Here is an 18,723-nt window from a genome sequence, read left to right as displayed (position 1 = left end):
CAGTCATATGAAGATTCCTTGGTGGTGACTTCATACTAGGACCTTTATTAAAAGGGACTGAGGCCTTAATATACTATATGGCTTTAAACTGCAGTTTTCCCTGATACGGTTTATGACAGTGGAGGATGCTACAGAGAAGCAATGATGGTTCAGTTATTTCAGTTTTCTTAAGGTTTATATGAAAGTTTTTTTAACATAATAAAAAGAGGAAGTTTGGGCTGTTATAATATACTTTTTAGATTGTGTTAGTGATCCCCTTTAATACTGTATATGTTTTTTTATTCCATTTTAATTTCTGTATAGCAATACAATATTAGCAGCCTAGTGATCCTTGCAGTTTCCCAGAGGCCTCCCAACTAGGGGAATAATTCTCCTGATGAGGAGTTGGGGTGACGTCTGTTATAAGGTCATACTATACGATGTGTAAATAGACTGATAAATTTCATAACTTGCTACTCTTGCTGTATTACAATATTAATGTGTACTATGGACTTGATGGTAAAATTAACTTTTATACTTGACAGAGCGGTAATATATCCCTGAAGAGATTATTTTGAAAATGCTCGAAATGCATTGGTTTCCCTGAAGCTGAACAAACCGTTCAGTCAAAGCCATGATTGTGTAGTTTGGAAACTAGCGACTGGGACAACCACTTTGTTCAAATGAGTATTGACAAATACAGTGCCTTGAAAAAGTATTCATACCCCGTGAAATTTTGCATATTTTGTCATGTTGCAAACAAAAAACGGAAATGTATTTTTGGGAGATTTTATGTGATGACCAACACAAAGTGGCACATAATTGTGAAGTGGAAGGAAAATGATTAATGGTTTTCAACATTTTTTACAAATAAATATGTAAAAAGTGTGGCGCGCATTTGTATTCAGCCCCCTTTACTCTGATACCCCTAACTAACATTTAGTGGAACTAATTGCCTACAGAAGTCATTTAATTAGTTAATAGAGTCCACCTGTGTGTAATTTAATCTCAGTATAAAATACAGCTTTTCTGTGAAGCCCTCAGAGGTTTGTTCGAGAACCTTAGTGAACAAACAGCATCATGAAGGCCAAGGAACACACCAGACAGGTCAGGGATTAAGTTGTGAAGAAGTTTAAAGCAGGGTTAGGTTATTAAAAAAAATATCCCAAGCTTTGGACATCTCACGAAGCACTGTTCAATCCATCTGAAAATGAAAAAAAAAAAAAAAAAGTAAGTATGGCACAACTGCAAACCTATGAACACATGGCTGTCCACTTAAACTGACAGGCCGAGCAAAGAACATCAGAGAAGTAGCAAAGAGGCCCATGGAAACTCTGGAGGAGCTGCAGAGATCCACAGCTCAGGTGAGAGAATCTGTCCACAGGACAACGATTAGTCGTGCACTCCACAAATCTGACCTTTATGGAAGAAGAAAGCCATTGTTAAAAGAAAACCATAAGAAGTCCCTGTTTGCAGTTTGAGAGAAGCCATGTGGGGGACACAGAAAAAATGTGGAAGAAGGTGCTCTGGTCAGATGAGACCAAAATTAAACTTTCTGGCCTAAAAGCAAAACGCTCTGTGTAGTGGAAAACTAACACTGCACATCACCACAAACACACCATCCCCACTGTGAAACATGGTGATGGCTGCATCCTGTTGTGGTGATTGCTTTTCTTCAGCAGGGACAAGGAATATAGTCAGAGTTGATGGGACGATGGATGGAGCCAAATACAGGGCAATCTAAGAAAACAACCTGTGTCAAAAGACTTGAGACTGGGGCAGAGGGTTATCATCCAGCAGGACAACGATCCTAAATATACAGCCAGAGCTACAATAGAATGGTTTAGATTAAAGCATATTCATGTGTTAGAATGGCCCAGTTAAAGTCCAGACCTAAATCCAATTGAGAATCTGTGGCAAGACTTGAAAATTGCTAATCAGAGATGCTCTCCATCCAATCTGATAGATCTTGACCTATTTTGCAAGAAGAATGGGCAAAAATGTCACTCTAGATATGCAAAGCTGGTAGAGACATCCCCAAAAAAAGACTTGCAGCTGTAATTGCAGTGAAAGGTGGTTCTATAAAGTATTGACTCAGGGGGGGCTGAATACAAATGCACACCACACTTTTCACATATTTATTATGGGAAAAAAAAAAAAATTGGAAAACCATTTATTTCCTTACAGTTCACAATTATGTGCCACTTTGTGTTGGTCTGTCACATAAAATCCATTTAGGTTTGTGGTTGTAATATGACAAAATGTGGCAAAAGGGGTATGAATACTTTTACAAGGCATCGTATGTTATGAAAACTCATATACCCATGTATATTGGTTTTTAGGATCTGTATTGAAAAAAAAAAATAATAAAAATATAATATAAAAATATAATATAATATAATATAATATAATATAATATAATATAATATAATATAATATAATATATATATATATATATATATATATATACACACACACACACACACACACACACACACACACACATATTTATGGGAAATTTTTAATCTTTTAAAATGACAAGGAAATAAGAATGTTGAAATTAACTTTTTATAGTTGTATGGTTGCCTTAAAAATCCCATCTTCGGGAGGTAATGATGTGTAATATGTGCAACTAAGGGATGATGGCAACTACACGCTCAGTACCAAAGGCGTGTTTCTTCATCATATAAAGGTTGGTTTTTACTTGCAAGCATATGAGCAGTTCTCTCTGAATGTTCTTGGTCTTTCAGATCTTGCTTTAACATCCACAGTTCCCCTTAGCGGCTATTTCCTGATGAAACTACAGAAGTTTATAGGCTCTCAGCTCAAAATGATGTAACCCACTTTTCTCAAGCATTGAGTGCTTTGTGCATTACAAGCTTTCAGAAAAAAAAAAAAGGACCTTGTAAAATGACAATACATATAAAAAAACCCTAGCTGCAAATCCAAAGTGTAAGGTGTGCAGATTCCACTTTTAGATTCACGAAAGTACTATTTATATTCCATGGACAGCAAGATATAATTATATGCAAAAACTCAAGCCTGTACTTTATAAAGGCTCACAATAGTCCACTTGAATGAATGATTTTTAAAAAGGGCAGAGTTCCTCTATGCTTGATGATCTAGCCATCTAGCCACTAATTTTTATCATTGTAGACAAGCAACAAGCAATAATTTATCAACCCCTGTATCCAGAGAGATGTGACCATACACTTTCCCTCCTCGCCAGGAACCCTTCCCCATCGCTAGTACTGTCCCTCACAGATAGGGTAACTTTTCCTACTCTACCCATTCACATAACGTGTGCCAAACCCAGGGGCCAGGGTCGTAAATAGACTTGGCCACACCCAAGACGGCCACCAGAGTCACATGAGCGACCAGCATCCAATTAGATCGCTGCCCCAGTGACTCAGGAAACCATAGAGGAACCCCGTTACCCATGACTTTCTCTCCCTCTGCTTTGTCGCTGTGGTTGAACGCCACCTGCAGAGGAGACAGCAGACTGCACCCGCCTACATGCTTATGTAAGGAGCATTAGCATGGCTACTTATAGTGTCCAACAGACGCTCATGTGACAGGGTGACAAGCAGAATAAAAATTAGCATATAGAGCGTTGTCACCCCAAAATAAAAGTATTCAACAAAAACCTTTTATGGCAGAGAGGGGTGTGGGTTGGGAAAACCGGAGTTACACTTACTGGTAACTTTTTTCTAGGAGTCTTCCAGGACAGCCTCTGAGACATAGAGCTCCTCCCTCTGGGACAGGAAACACGTATACCCAATTAGTTTAAAAGGTGGTCTTCCAGGCCTCCCTCTTCAGTTTAACCAAGAACTACCGGAAGGCTCTGAAAGACATAATACACTAACACAACGTCAGTACATACCTCAAACACCAGTTAATAGAAAACACCGGGTGGGAAACCAGGCTGTCCTGGAAGACGCCTAGAAAAAGAGTTACCGGTAAGTCTAACTCTGGTTTTCTCCTTTTGTCTTCCAGGACAGCCTCTGAGATGAGCAAGAAACGTAATTTGTCAGGGCGGGACCACTGCCTGGAGGACTTTTCATCCAAATGTCTGCTCTTTATCAGACAATAAATCCAGACGGTAATGTCTAGCAAACGTAGAGTAGCTGGACCACGTTGCTGCCTTGCAGATGTCCTCCGGAGTGGCACCGGCCCTCTCTGCCCATGAGACTGAGACTGCCATGGTAGAATGTGCCTTAACTAATGGTGCTTGCATCCCTTCTAACTCATAAACTTTTATAATCGCCATTCTTGGAGGACTTAGACGCCTTTTATCCTTTGCGAGCCCCCGCAAAATTAACAAAAAGAGAATCTGACTTCCTGAAGCTTCTAGTGGCTTCCAGATAAATCAAAAGGCTTCTTTTAACATCTAATAAACTCAAAGATCCTTCCTCATCTGCCCCTGAGGTGGAAAAAAAAAATGTCGGTAAGACAATGTCCTGCATTCTATGAAATGTGGGTGGGTGGGGCAGGACCTCACCAGGGCCTTAAAAAAATTCCTAACAAATTGATGGTACTCCAGAAGAGTTTTAATCACTCTCTCTGAAAATCCCTGAGACCTCAACAGCTGTTCCTCAGATACCAGGCTGTTAGTCTGAGGTTCTCTATTTGTGGCTGTAGAATAGGGCCCTGAGAAATCAAGTCCTCCCTGACCGGAAGGGCTAATGGAGGACGAATGGCCAGTCTCTTCAAGTTGGCAAACCAAGGTCTCCATGGCCAGAATGGTGCTACTAGGATGAGGTCCGTCGATTCTGCCAAAAACTTTTGGAGAACAGCGGCTATCAGCCTCGCTAGAAGAAAAGGCGTAACAAAGGCTGAACTGCCAAGGATTGGGAAAGGTGTTTATCCCTGTGGCCTGATCCAGCGGATGGATGGAGAAGAATAGTGCCACCTTCTTGTTGCCCTCTGAGGCAAAGATCATCGCACAATCTCCCCAAACACATCCATGTTGAGGGACCATTCGTCCTGATTTATACGATGACGGCTGAGAAAATCTGCTCCTGGTCCCCCCCTGCTTGTTCACATATGCGACAGCCGCATTGTCTGTCCATACCTGTAGGTGCTCTCCCCTTATTCGAAACGGGAAAGACTCTATAGCCCTCAGAATCGCAAGAAGCTCCCTCTGATTTGAGGATCGACAGGCCTCTACTGGTGACCAGGCCCCCTGAGTTAAGGTTCCTCCAGGTGGGCACCCCAGCCCAACGCACTGGCGTCGGTTGTCACCACTATGGCTGCAGGTCAGGTTCAGGACAGACCTTTGTCCAGATTGTGATGAGCCCGCCACCACCACAATGACCTCGATGATAGGGGCATAGCTGGATCTAGGCTCTGTTTTTTCCATACCAGTACAGGTGAAACTAGGCTACTGCCTGATCTGCTTTCTGGATCTTTTCCCTGGGGAGAAACACCATCTACACTCAAGAGATTTTTGTACCCCAAATACAGGACCTCCTGTGCCAGGGTCAGCTGGGACTTGTCCTGGTTGGTTAACCACCCAAGAGATAGAAGGAAACTCTGCGCCTCCTGCAAGTCTCTCTCTAGTTGTTGGGAAGAGTGGTCAACAATCAGGAGATCGTCCAGGTAGGGGGATCACCGTAATAGCTCTGACCCTCAACTGGGCTAGAGCCTCTGCCAGAACCTTTGTAAAGATTCTGGGTGAAGAAGACAGTGCGAAAGGTAGTGCCCAGAACTGGAAGTGCAGAACCTCCGAATTTATTCTGACTGCCAACCTGAGGAATTTTTGAAAGTCCTGATGTATTGGGATGTGCAAGTAAGCATCCCTGAGATATACTGTGGCCATGTGGCAACCTGGAAACAGGAGATTGGCTATTGTAAAGATCGACTCCATCCTGAATCGTTTTTATCTCACAAATTTGTTCAGGGGGCGAAGATTCAGGATTAATCGTAACTTTCCCGATGGCTTCTTTACAACAGACATGGGAATATACTCCCTGGCCATGCTCCTTCTGGGGCACCTGAATAAGGACTCTCTGATCCACTAAATCCCCCAACAATAGTCCCAGAGCTTTTGCTTTATCTCGGTCTCTGGGTAACTTGAAAGTTTGAGGGGGGGACCGAATCGAACTCCAATTTGTAACCGTTCTTTATGTCTAGTATGAATGGATTGACGTTGAAGTGGTCCATTGTGAGAGGAACTCCCCCAGTCTCCCTCCCACTGGGACGCAGGAGTCACTGGGGTTTTGGGGTGGCTTGAGGATTTAATAGGATTCCACCTCTTCCACACACCTTGTGGACCATCCAATGTTTCTTGGGGCGGCCATTCCTCTCTTGTTGGGCCTGCTGCCTCGAAAAAAAGTTTACCCTCGAGTTCCTTCTTTTCAGGAAATGCTTTTTTCCTATTCTGAGTACGTTCCAGCTCCTCCTGGAGGCCGGGCCCAAACAGGTGGTCCCCTGAAAAGGGTAACCCACAAAGCTTAAGCATTCACTAATGCGGCTGACCTAGTTGCCAACTTTACAGATTCCGCAGAGGCATCTGCTAGAAAGCCAACAGCTTTAAATAGTAACAGAAATGATTTCAAAAGCTGTTGCCTAGACGTGCCAGCTGAAATGTGGGACTGTAATTGTGTTAGCCAATATACCAGATTTTTGGTCAAGGGCTGGTTTCAATCCAATTGATGAGGCATCCCAAGCCCTCTTAAGCAGCACGTCCCCTCTTATCCATGGGATCTCTAAGAGACCCCAGGTCCTCAAAGGCCAAATCTATCTTTTTAGAGACCTTGGCCAACGGTGCATCTAGTTTGGGAACTTTATTCCAGGGATGAGAGGCATCTGCTTCAAAAAGGGAACCTCCACTTGAGGCTACCTGAAAAAAAAAACGGCCTCTTTTCCGGCTGCTCCCACTCCAGCAAAATCGACTATCAGAGATTTATGCACGGGAAATACCCTGGTCTTATGTGCACTAGAACCTTGGTACATAAGGTTGTGCTTAGAGAGCTGAACCTGCTCCTCACAGATTTTCAAGGTGTAATAGATCGCCTTTAGAAGATCCCCCACATCGTCCAGAGACAATTTATATCTGGACCCCTGGAGGAATCATCCTCCCCCTCAGGAGGCTAGCGACCTAGGTACCCTCTCCCTATCCCCCTCATCCTCCTGACTAGGCTCAGATAGGGAAGGCATACTCACTGCCCTGGATAGGGATGAAGAGGGACCCTGCATCCTATCCATCATTCCCTTGAAAGACTGGAATGTGGATGCAATCTCGTCTTTAACAGATTTCAGGATTTTGTGACAGGCTGCTACTGAATCACCCTTGACCAGACTGCTGACACACTCGGGGCAAAGTGGCTTTTCCCAATTGACGCCTAACTTAGTCCCACATACGGCACATTTTTTCCTAGGCGGCTGCATCTGGGTCATGTCTTGGGCTTTGACCTGAAAGCCAAAAAAAGACAAACAATCTCCCATTAGTGTGCGGCCCTGAGCCACACCACCACTGTGCTAGGATAAGCCTAGGAGGTGCCCAACCCATCACCTGAGGTTTCCCACCCAGGGAGGGAATTTTTTAGGTCTAAAAGAACCCCAGTGTAAGCCATGGTCCACCCTCACCACGCTGATCTGAGAGGTGCCGGAGCCTGCTGAACCGGAGTCTACCTGTGCAGCTGTACCCTCCATGGTCCCTGTACATTCACTGCCGCACCCAGGAGACTGGAACTATGTCTCGCGGCGCCCCCTGATGACGCGGTTCCGCCGGAAGTACACTCTCGTCACTTCTGCCTGCTGGAATGCAGTAGCCCCGCCCCCTCACACCACACGATGCACCCGAAAGAATCGGCAGGTGTTCCCAGCATGGCCGGTCGAGCGTCTCCCGCCCGCCGGCCGACAGGACCTGAGGCCACAGGTAACACTAGCGGGGCATGGGTGGTGGGATCTGCAGCCACATCGGGATCCTACTCTCTCTGAGCAAATGGCAGCGGTGGTCTTCAGCGACCCTACTCTTCCCTGGCAGGACAGAGGGGTGCTAGCAGGCAGAGGCCAGTCAACGCCAGGGGTTTTCAGGCACTATTTTTAGCGCTAAAACACCAGAAAACTGCATCAGTGTGAAAGGAGTCTAACAAGTTAATTGATGATATTTTAGTGTTTGGGTTTTCATATACTTCTGCATTTACTTCCGATATGGTGCTAGCAAGCTATCAAAGTATGGCGACCTAAGGCCCACAAAGGATGCATTTAGACTAGGACCCAGTTTGACTAAACCCAGCCCTGCATATGTCCTGGCTCTACCTTCTGTGCAGAGCCACCCTCTCTAGAGCTCCATACTCTGTACGTTGCTGTATTTTAGGTCTCTCCCTACGGTCAGCACTAGGATTAGCACTCAATCTTTGAAAGTGGTATAATAATTTAACATTACTGTATTGCTAAATAATTTATCCATAAGTATATTGTATATTTTCTAAACTCCTTTTGTCTATTTGGTTTCCCTCCCCAATCATGCATTGCGTCCGACTACTTCTTTACCATTCTGACATCAGCGTCACATATTTCTGACATGGCAAGTTAACAGGCTCCCAGCTCAAAATGATGTAACCCACTTTTCTCAAGCATAAAATGCTTTGTGCTTTACAAGCTTTCAGGCAGTACAGTTAGCTTCAATCCCAAAAGTCTGTTAGGATTTCCAGTGCTGTGTAAAACAGATGACACACTCTGCATGCTGAGAGGAAGGCAAACAGATCCTCATACTCTAGATTATTAGCAGCAGACAAGTTGCACACTTTTTAAAAGGTTCCAATATGTAGATATACACATGAATAAACAACACACCAGATGGTCTTCAGGAGTCCATTGTACTTTTTTCAAGAAGTCAATATAAAACGAGGAAAGCTGAAGTGTTAAGTGCTGTTACCCTTAACAGGCAATAAAAAACCTTTCACTTTACCAAACGCAAATCACTGAAAGGTAAACTGTTACTGTCTTACAGTACTTTATTAAATAAGACTGTACTGATCATATTTTTCAGTGAATCTCACCAGTAAATTTACTGACAGTTTGTAAAAATCAGTGATTTTTTTTACAACTGCCAGTAAATATCAGGGGCTGATAATTTCCTGCCGTGTTGACCTTTTAAGTGTAAATCAGGCAAATTTCTTTATTACAGGTATTGTCAGTGTTTCCATATCATGTTTATACTGTTCAAATATTCACTGTGTTCGCTTTCAATAGGAGTTCTGTAATTTCTCAGGCTAGTAAAAAAAAAAAAAAAAAAAAAAAAAGTGCTCCGCCAGTGAATTTGCCATGTATTGTCAGTAAAAAATGCTATGGGAGGTTGGCAACACTGGTAAATCTAATGAAGGCCCCTTGACCCTCCTAAGGAAAGGGAGCCTTGACTGCTGGATGCTTGGCAGCCAAGCAGGGCATCAACCTAATCAGGGAGTCAGAGTATCTCCGTTGGGATTGGCTACGATGGCACGAGGTGACTGGGTGGAGCCACAACTCTAGAAAAAGCTACGCAGAGGCACGCCCCACTACTCTCAAGAGAAGGCGACGTCACTTAATCTGGTTTAGTCTTATGCCCTTTCTTTGAGGAATCTACACTCTCCAGGTCTCCCAGCTAATTTTTTCAAATGCCGCCCTAACTTCAGATCTTCTAGCTGCCTCCTCTGAATGCCTTGCTCCAGGTCTCCTAGCTCCTTCCAAGTGCCTTGCCCTAGGTTAGTGGTTTTCAACCCTGTCCTCAAGTACCCCAACAGGCCATGTTTGGGAATTTCTCTTAGATAAAATAGCTGTCCAAAATACCAAAAGCCATTGACTCCGATTTAAAGCACCCGTGCAAGATAAAGGAAAACCTGCAAACATGGCCTGCTGGGGTTACTTGAGGACAGGGTTGAGAACCACTGCCATAGGTTTTCAAGATCTCCCTTTCAAATGCCTCTCTTAGCAAGTCTCTTAGCTTCTGGTTTCAGAAGCTTTGCTTCAGGTCTCCTAGCTCCCAGTTTTAGATGCCTTGGTCCAGGTCTCCTACTCCCTCTTTCAGATGCCTTGCTCCAGGGTCTCTTAGCTTCCCCATTTCAGGTCTCATTGCTCCTTCTTCAAGATGCCTTGCTCCAGGTCTCCAAGCTTCCTTCTTGAGGTACCTTGATTCATATTTCTTTGCTCCTTCTTCCAAAGGCCATACTCCTGGTCTCCTAGCCCTATCAGATGCCTCACTCCAGGCTTCCTACATCTTTATCCAAATGCCTCACTTCAGGTCTGCTAGCTCCCTTTTCTAGGTGCCTTACTACAGGACTTGAACAATCTTCATTTAAACACCATGTCCTGTCCAATAATAGCTACTTTTGCCATTATCTTCCAAGCCCCCTAGGCCCTCCTCTCTAAGAAAAGAACAGCTGCTCCAGGTGTATAAAGATGAGGCTGAATGGAGAATCTTGCAGAGTGCTAGCCCCAGCCGTCTCTGTGGGAAACTTGGAAAGAAGAAAAAAATGGCTGCACATCCAGAACTTCCGATTGCCTTTTATTTTGCTTCACAAAGATAACACCAGAGACACCAAACTGTGGTCACGTAGGTGCGTTTCACACATACATCTTGTGCTTAATCAACGATTAAGCACAAGATGTATGTGTGAAACGCGCCTACGTGACCACAGTTTGGTGTCTCTGGTGTTATCTTTGTGAAGCAAAATAAAAGGCAATCGGAAGTTCTGGATGTGCAGCCATTTCTTTCTTCTTTCCAAGGCCCTCCTCTCTACCCTGTGATGCATGTTGGATTTTTTTCCCCAAGTGTCAAAATAAGCCAGCCGCTAACAAAAGGGTTTATTTTGTTTTTACTATAGCAGAAAAGGGTTAGAGCATGTCAAAATTTTATTACCAACTGTATCCCTATTGGGATATTAGCCAATCACTTCTGGTCACAACAACAACGATAGGGAATCTCTCCAACAAACACAGCCAAAATCAAAAATACATTTTTAGTAGTGTGGGGAAAGGTTAGAACTTCTGACACCTTTTGCGGCCCCTGCCTTGCTGTCCCAATGACAACCACTACCCCCATTCTTGATCTCATAGGGAGAAAAAAAACTATAAAATGGTGTTAGACACAAATTAAAACCTGACAAATTTAAATTCAGCAAAACTATGCAGAGCTAAAAAGAAATAATTTGCTTGAATTTAGGTTTTTGTTACAATGCGTATATACTATGCCAGCAGAATGGACTGTTTACCACCTCATAGATAAATGCCTGGGTGATAGAAACTTTACCCACAGCTGTAGCACACAGGTTTAATTTGTTGTTCTCTGCAGGAGCTAGGTCTGTTTTATTATAAAACCTCAAAAGGATAGAAATCTCAGTTCACAAGACAGCTCCTCCAGGTTATCAGGTTAGAGAGCAAGAAAACAAAATCTACTGTGGTCTAGATGGGTCAATCCCCTGTTCATTGAGTTGGAAAAATGTCTGTGTGCCAAGATCTGATGTCTTCATAAGTGGACTGATCTAAACAATTGTTGAAGCACTGCATCCAATTGCAGTTCTAAGACACAATCTGTATAACCAAAACAACATTATTAAAGTAAATGTTTTAAAGACGTTTTCTGGCCCATTCTTACCACAGCTGTGCATTGCAATGCACACAAATCCATAGTTGCAAGAGATTGGTGGCCATTCGGCACTTACTCCAAGAGCCAAATTTAATTCGGGTTTGGGGTAAGTGTCGGATGGCCACCAATCTCTAGCAACTATCTACCTCCATAATTTTACTATTCATTTGAGCATCTCAGAACATGTATTCATTATTGGTATTACTATGTAGATTTTTTTGTTACGTTGTAGAATTTTGTTCCTTCATTATACTCCTGAAGAAGCAGGTTTCAGAGAAACATGTCGAGAGTGGCTGACTACACGCACATTTCCTCTTTGGATTAACATCTTTGTGGTGCAAGCTGGCATTCCCCTGTGAGTGTAACGTGTAATGCAGCCATATAAGAGGGACTTTTATCTTTGTTATTTTTTGTGAAAAGTAAAAAAACTTTTGGTAATGGTATTTGTAATACAATTACGTGATTGTAATCTGGTGTAATGTTCGATGGTACCAAGTAAAATCCTGCTGCCCCACTTTACTCTTTTTCCAACAAAATCTAAGTTTTAGAATGTAGGTACCTCCATACTGAGTTTAACACCCGTTAATACCAAGCACTTACAACTTTTGTACATAAGTCCCCCTTATTATGATTTACCCCCTATGTGTCATGCTGCAATGTGTTGCAGAACATATGTGTCTTGGAGGTTTGCTGGGGTAACATTAACAATTATGCCACTGCAGCGCACCAACACAAGTAACACACACCACCATAGAACGGTGTTGTTAATGGGTACTTTCTACCTGGGTTTGGCACCTCCAGCCAATATTCGCTTTAATTTCCCACTAGGGATAACACGTTATTATATTATATTCAATTACACTTCATGTACAGCATTTAGTTCAACTTTAATTATAACTACAGTTTATAAAGTATGAAAATATCCTTGGAAAAAAATACGACCTTGTTACATGATATACAAGACTAACAAAAAGTGCACAAGGACGGTGCAAAATGGTTTTACTTGCATTTAAAAGTATGCTATGCAAAACTTTGATTCCGGTAGAGTGGAGGGGGATTAGAACACCTGTCAGGTTTTTATTGCCATCTGTGCCCCTGTTAGGGAGATTCACTTTGTTTGCCATGTTTAGCATGAATTTAGAAGAAAATCTGAACTTTTGGGATGCCAACAGAACAGGAAAAGTGGGGGAAATCCTCCAATGGTGACACTAGTTCTAGCGACCATGATGACAACCAAGGGTTCCCTCTCACTTCCTATTATGGCAATGGGACGGAAGTTAATGAGAAATCTCCCCAAAAGGACACAGTTGGCAAAATAAAATTGACTATCCAGGAAAAAAAAAATGGGAGGTTAGTCGCCAGTTTTACTTATAGCCCTGTTAATTTTTTACATTCCCTATACATTACCAAAAATTTCAGATTAGTTATATTAGATTAATGCATAAGCATTCCATAGAGTAATAAAAGATGCCGAATTAGGAATTTTCCAAAATAACGGCTTATTTAAATGAAATTTCTAGGATACTTTAAATCAAGGCTCTGAAGTCACATGAACTCAGTACATAAAAGTTATAATTTTGTGCCCTTACCATGGCCAATTGAGGACCTTTTACTTTGTAAAAGATATCTAAACCCAAGACCAACTTTAAGACAATTGAAAACTAAAAGGTCATGACTGCATCAAGGACTGGCAAACTACAATACATTAAACAGTTGAGCCCAGAATCTAAAAATAGATCAAACAGTTGAGGCCAAGTTCAATCACATCTGGGGAGCCAATGAAAAGAAAGGATAGGGCCACAGCACGCCTCTGTCTGAACAGACACGCAGAGCAGCAGCTCAGAAGGGAGCCTGCTTGGGTGCCCCCACAGCAAGCTTGCTGTGGGGACACTTGGCAGGAGGGAGAAGCCAGGAGCACCAGCGGGGTACCCAAGAAGAGGGGGATCAGGGCTGCTCTGTGCAAAATCACTGCACAAGAGCAGGGAAGTATAACTTATTTATTTATTAACTTGCTTTCAAATAAAATAACAACTTTAAGCCCAAAACCAGGGTGGATAAAAATTGATTAAGGAAGGATTTTTTCTAATATTTATTTTTATAGAGTGCTTTTGGAGTACAAACCTATCTAAAAAGACAATTTTCTATTTAAGATATATTAATAATTTAGTTCATTCAGCATGAAATGGACCTTAGTTATGTAGCATGAGGCTGCATATTCTGCAATATTTACATTTTTGGTAAACTCGTTAAATTAATCCAAGCTCTGCAAGTTGAGATAACATGCTCTGGCAATGTTATGGTTTTAATTAAATAAAAGAATTAGTAGTTCAACTATGTGATTAACCCAAAAACGGTTCAGATATTGCCATTTTACTAACCCTACAGCTTTTTCTAAATAGGAAACCTTCATTTTAACTACCAGAAAAAAAAGTTGTTACAGTTAAAGAGCACCTGTCTTTTCAGATCCATCATGTGGCAGCGTCTGTTAGCGGGCATCCACTCATCTGCTGCCGCCACATCCTTCACCTTGTTGTGTCACTGTCGCATCACCAGCCATCCCCACACACCACACTTTTACCTTTACAACCACTTTAATATTACTTTAAAGCAGTAGTAAACCGCTGCCAAAAAAAAAAAAACACACATCCCTGCAAAGCAAATGGTATGATGTATGAAATATTTACCTTAGAACGAAGCACTGGTGACCAGGGCTTCCAACACCCCCCCCCCCCGGCCTTACTTCCGGGTTTGTTGGCTTTGGTCCTTTGAATGGCTGAGCCTGGATGATGTCACGCCCATGCACGGGAGTCACGGTTTGCAGCACAAAGCTCTGAAGGGATGGCACAGGTATGCCGTCCCTTCAGAGCGCATGCGCCAGTGATGTCACCAGTTGTATCCAGTGTGAATCTCTCCTAAACACCATATGTTTAGGAGATACTCACTGTACCTACAGGTAAGCCTCGTTATAGGCTTAACTGTAGGTACAAGTTCAAAAGTGGGGTTTTATTACCACTTTAAACCCCCTACTGTAGGCTGGCACCATAAAAAAGATACATTTGAAAAAATTAAACAGTTTGTAATCAGAGGCAGTTATTCTTGGATACTCGACAGAAAAGAATTACATTTTATACTGCAGCAATATAGCTGAGTCATGCTTTTAACGCTAACATTTCCAGGTAGCAAAAATAGTACTTAGAGGATCAAAACTGATCTATTGCCATATAGAAATCACAAGAAAGTCTAGACTGAAAATGATAAAAGGTATACTGTATGTACATAGCATTCCCTCTGCATCTGAATTGATTCCCAACTATAACAATTTAGCTGGTGTTCAGAAAAGAGTAATTTACATATTACCATATTGGGACGGTTTGTATGAATAATCATTACATAAGTAGTGGAGACCTCTATGGCAGCATGTCATCAGTGTCGTTATATAAGGAGACAAGTTAATTTGACTCAAAACTGCAGAGAGGAGATTTGACGTATAAGGTGATTAAGGTTCAGTAACATTCATTCAGAACAAGCCTAGTATCAGAATCAATATAGAACTCATCATTTATCAGCAAAGATTGGTGCAAACATACTTCTCTAGAATCAGCAATTAGGCGATCTATAGGCAATTGCACTACTGCATAGATCTTACTATAAAATTTCTCAACTTTGTGTAAAACACGATCTAAATTTTTTTTAAAGCATTAACAAGTAAAACAAAAAGCAGCAAACCAAGTTCATCAAAATAAATATACTAAGAATAAAATATTATTATTATTATAATAATTATTATTATTATAATTATTATTAATAATAATAATAATAATAATAAATAAAAAAAAAAAAAAAAACAAGCATAACAAAAGCAGCAAACCAAATTAATAAAAAAATAAATAACACAATAGAATAATAAAATATATTAAAAAAAAAAAAAAAAAACACACACACACTAAAAAGAATATAATAGACTACATAAACAGATCCATTCTAACAAAATGAATATTAACTTTTGTGATGTAATTATGTTGGTCCATTATGCATATACTTTGTAACTATGACCCCCTCATGTTATCAGCATTCGTGGGGCATGGCTCTATTTTACCAATATGTCAATAGTACTTCATACGGTTTGCTGTAGCTTCGATGTACATTCAATATTGTACCGTTCGCAATTAATGGCCATTTAATAAAACACTTGTTTTTTATTAATATTTTGTTTTTTTATGCATTAGTCTTTATTCGATTTTCATATGATGATCACTATCCACTAGTGTAGACACACCTAATTTAAAGTCCAACCCCCCCCTTTCCTCTACATATTAACAGGGATGGAGGCACATGGTTTCTTGTGCCTCATTTGAAGACCCAAACAAACCCTTTTCTCATAACATTAAAGTGTGTTCTTACCTGAAGTTCACACCATGCGACCTCCACCCATGTTTCTGTATCCAGACCCTTATAAACAGTTTTAAAGGAGCCTCTTCCAATTTCAATGTCAAACTTCAAAAACCTTCCATCAGGGGAAGTAGAAACAGCTTTCATATCTGCCTCCTCTTCATTCTCCTCTTCTTCCTCCTTTTTGGACTTTGGTGGCTCTTTAAGAGTGTCTGGTTCATCCTTTCGCTTTTGGCCAGGTGGTTCTGGTGGTCCTTCTGCGATATGCTCTATGGAAGCCCCTGTCTTAGGCTCACTGGTCTCGATGGTGGATCCCTGATCACTTGTCCCCTGAGCCCTTTTAGCAATGGCCCTTCTGGTTCTAGAGATAGGGATGACCTTGCTCTGCTGCAGAGATTCACTCAGATCCAAAACCGATGGCTCCTCTTGATCAGACTCTACCACGGTCCTCCTCAAGAACCTTAGCTTGACCGTTCTCAAGTCTTTAGGAGCTGGCATAAGCTGGGCATCTTTCACTGAGTTCAGCATTGCAGTGTCCATGATATTCGAACTGCTGTTCAGTTCATGAATATTCATAGGACTCCGAGTACAGTCATTGGGTTTTGCAGGACACTCACTTTTGAGCCCTTGAGCCTTTTTGCTATGCACCTCACTTTCAATTAGATTTCTAGTTGTAGCTTGTGAATCCCATGTCCCTGTTCTGTTGGATGCATGGTCCATATCAGTTTAAAAAGAAAAAGAAAAAAAAAAAAACTCAACAGATTTCCCTGCAGGAGGCTGTGACGCAGAAAGATGCAGTTGCAGTAGTTTTTTTCCTAAGCTTCCATGATAAGGTTATCAAAGTCTGCCCTCCCAGATCACTGCAGATCCTCTGTCAGTCCAGCAAGAGCAGATCTCATCAGAAAGCCATAGGAGCCTACGGGATTGAAACAGATCATTAGAGTCACAAGCACAGTGTGGGCCCCCCTCCACCCCCTCCCTGTACACAGGAGCTGTCCAGCACCATGTCCCATCCACCCAGATCAGCAAACACAAGTAAGGAAGTGGACTCTGCTTCCTGACATCATAAGATCACACATGTGCTAGGGTCAGCATGATGACTACGGATTACCAAGGGGGTGTGAGCAAGAGGTTACATGTTGGGGGGGGGGGGGGGGGGATTTCTATTCCTAAAAAGGGGGCAATGGCCAAAGCAATTCAGATAGAGAATTGGTCAGTGGATATTCCTTATATTATAGAATGGGTGCAGGCACATGGGAAGAGAGATGCCGTAAGCTGGCATCAAGGCCTTGCCATCCTATACAAAGAGGAGAATAGGTGGGTACACTTAAAGTAGCAGGCCTAATCACACCCATTGGCAGACATTGGTATTAGGCCTGGCATGCTTATTACAAAGTAGGTACCAGGCCTCCCATCCTTGCCTCTGCCAGTGCATGGGTAAGCATCTCCAGCCATTCAAGTGAATGAACATTGAAACATACAGAATATGGTGAATGTGCAGTGTGTGGCCAGGGAGGTCCCGTGTGGCCCCCCTGCGATCACAGGCTTGGTGATTAACCCATGCATTGCTAGCTGACACCAGGAACTGCACAGTACAAAGGGGCTGGCAGGGAGCACATGCATGCTACAGGGTGGGGAGAGGGAAGACAATACTCACATGGATCCAACAGGACATCAGCAAAGAAGAAGAATACATAACTTCTCCCCCTGTATCCAGTGCCCCCCACCCTACCTGAGCTAGGGAGGAGCCCAGCCACCATGCCCCTATGCACTCTGCATTACACACCCAGATCACAGGACTGGGGGGTGACCTGCTGCTTCCCTAATACATCTCTAACGTGTGCAGCCCGCTCCTCCCCGCCCCCTTTGCCTGGGCTCGCTGCTCCGGGTGGTGGCTCTCTGCTGAGATCTCCATTGAGCACACCGGCTTCTGGACAAGGGGGATGCCTAGGTGGGCAAAACGGAGAGGAGGGCGGGGCGGGGAGGGGCGAGCTGACAGCTTTGGACCAAGAACGATGGACTGTCAGCGCTGGCCCCGCCCACACGTCATACAGCGCTATTCTCCGACATCCTCCGGAGCGGACCAGAGAGGGGACTTCCAGCCATCCTATTCATACAGAAACATGAATTAAAGTCTGTACACAGGTCCATACACAGGGCTGATAGATGAAGAAGATGCCCGATACAGGAAATAGAATACACAATTAGCACAATCTAGAATCTTCAATGTATACCTAAAACCATTTTTTCGTTTTGTATTGGAGAGTTAAAATGCTGACAGTTCTTTGCCATGTGTGTCCCCATAGGGAGATTTCCCTTCATTTCCTGCCCTAGAGGCTGGACAGGTAGTGAGGAGGGGGTCTTTACAACGAGAGTAAATGGCCATACACCATACAATCTGATTGTACCATCTCCTTTAGATTTACTAATGCATTTACCAAAGCAGACAGGCCCTTGCACTACATAATTGGTGGCTAAAAGGTTGTATAATCAGGGTGTGTAGTGTATGCGGAGCCTAATATCTGGTACACATGTTGAGATTATGGGACGAATAATCGGCTGTTTTTTTTGCATACTAGCCTCATATCGAAAATGAAGGAGTTTACTAAAGTTATGAAAATATTTTTTATGACCGAACAAAAATTTAGAAGTGATCTAATGTGTTGTAGTAATTGTATTGTATTTTTAGACAACTGTACCGATCACTTTAGCCCCAGAAGGATTTACCCCCTTAATGTCCAGGCCATTTTTGTGATACAGCACTGCATCGCTATAACTGACAATCG

General features: G+C 42.5%; 1 protein-coding gene across 1 annotated transcript in view; it reads right to left on the bottom strand.

Moving 5' to 3' along the window:
* WNK2 (WNK lysine deficient protein kinase 2) overlaps positions 1–17,934 on the bottom strand; it is a 356,194-nt gene extending 338,260 nt beyond the window's left edge. Inside the window, 2 exon segments of the mRNA XM_073592324.1 lie at positions 15,950–16,853; positions 17,595–17,934. Of these exon segments, the coding sequence (XP_073448425.1) occupies positions 15,950–16,657 (708 nt within the window). The 5' untranslated portion in view covers positions 16,658–16,853; positions 17,595–17,934.
* Positions 17,935–18,723: the final 789 nt, after the last annotated feature.

This window comes from Aquarana catesbeiana, linkage group LG07 (assembly GCF_042186555.1).
Source record: "Aquarana catesbeiana isolate 2022-GZ linkage group LG07, ASM4218655v1, whole genome shotgun sequence".
NCBI classification, from domain to species: Eukaryota; Metazoa; Chordata; class Amphibia; order Anura; family Ranidae; genus Aquarana; species Aquarana catesbeiana.
Note: the sequence above shows the minus strand (reverse complement) of the source record. Positions and strands in the feature narration are given on the sequence as shown.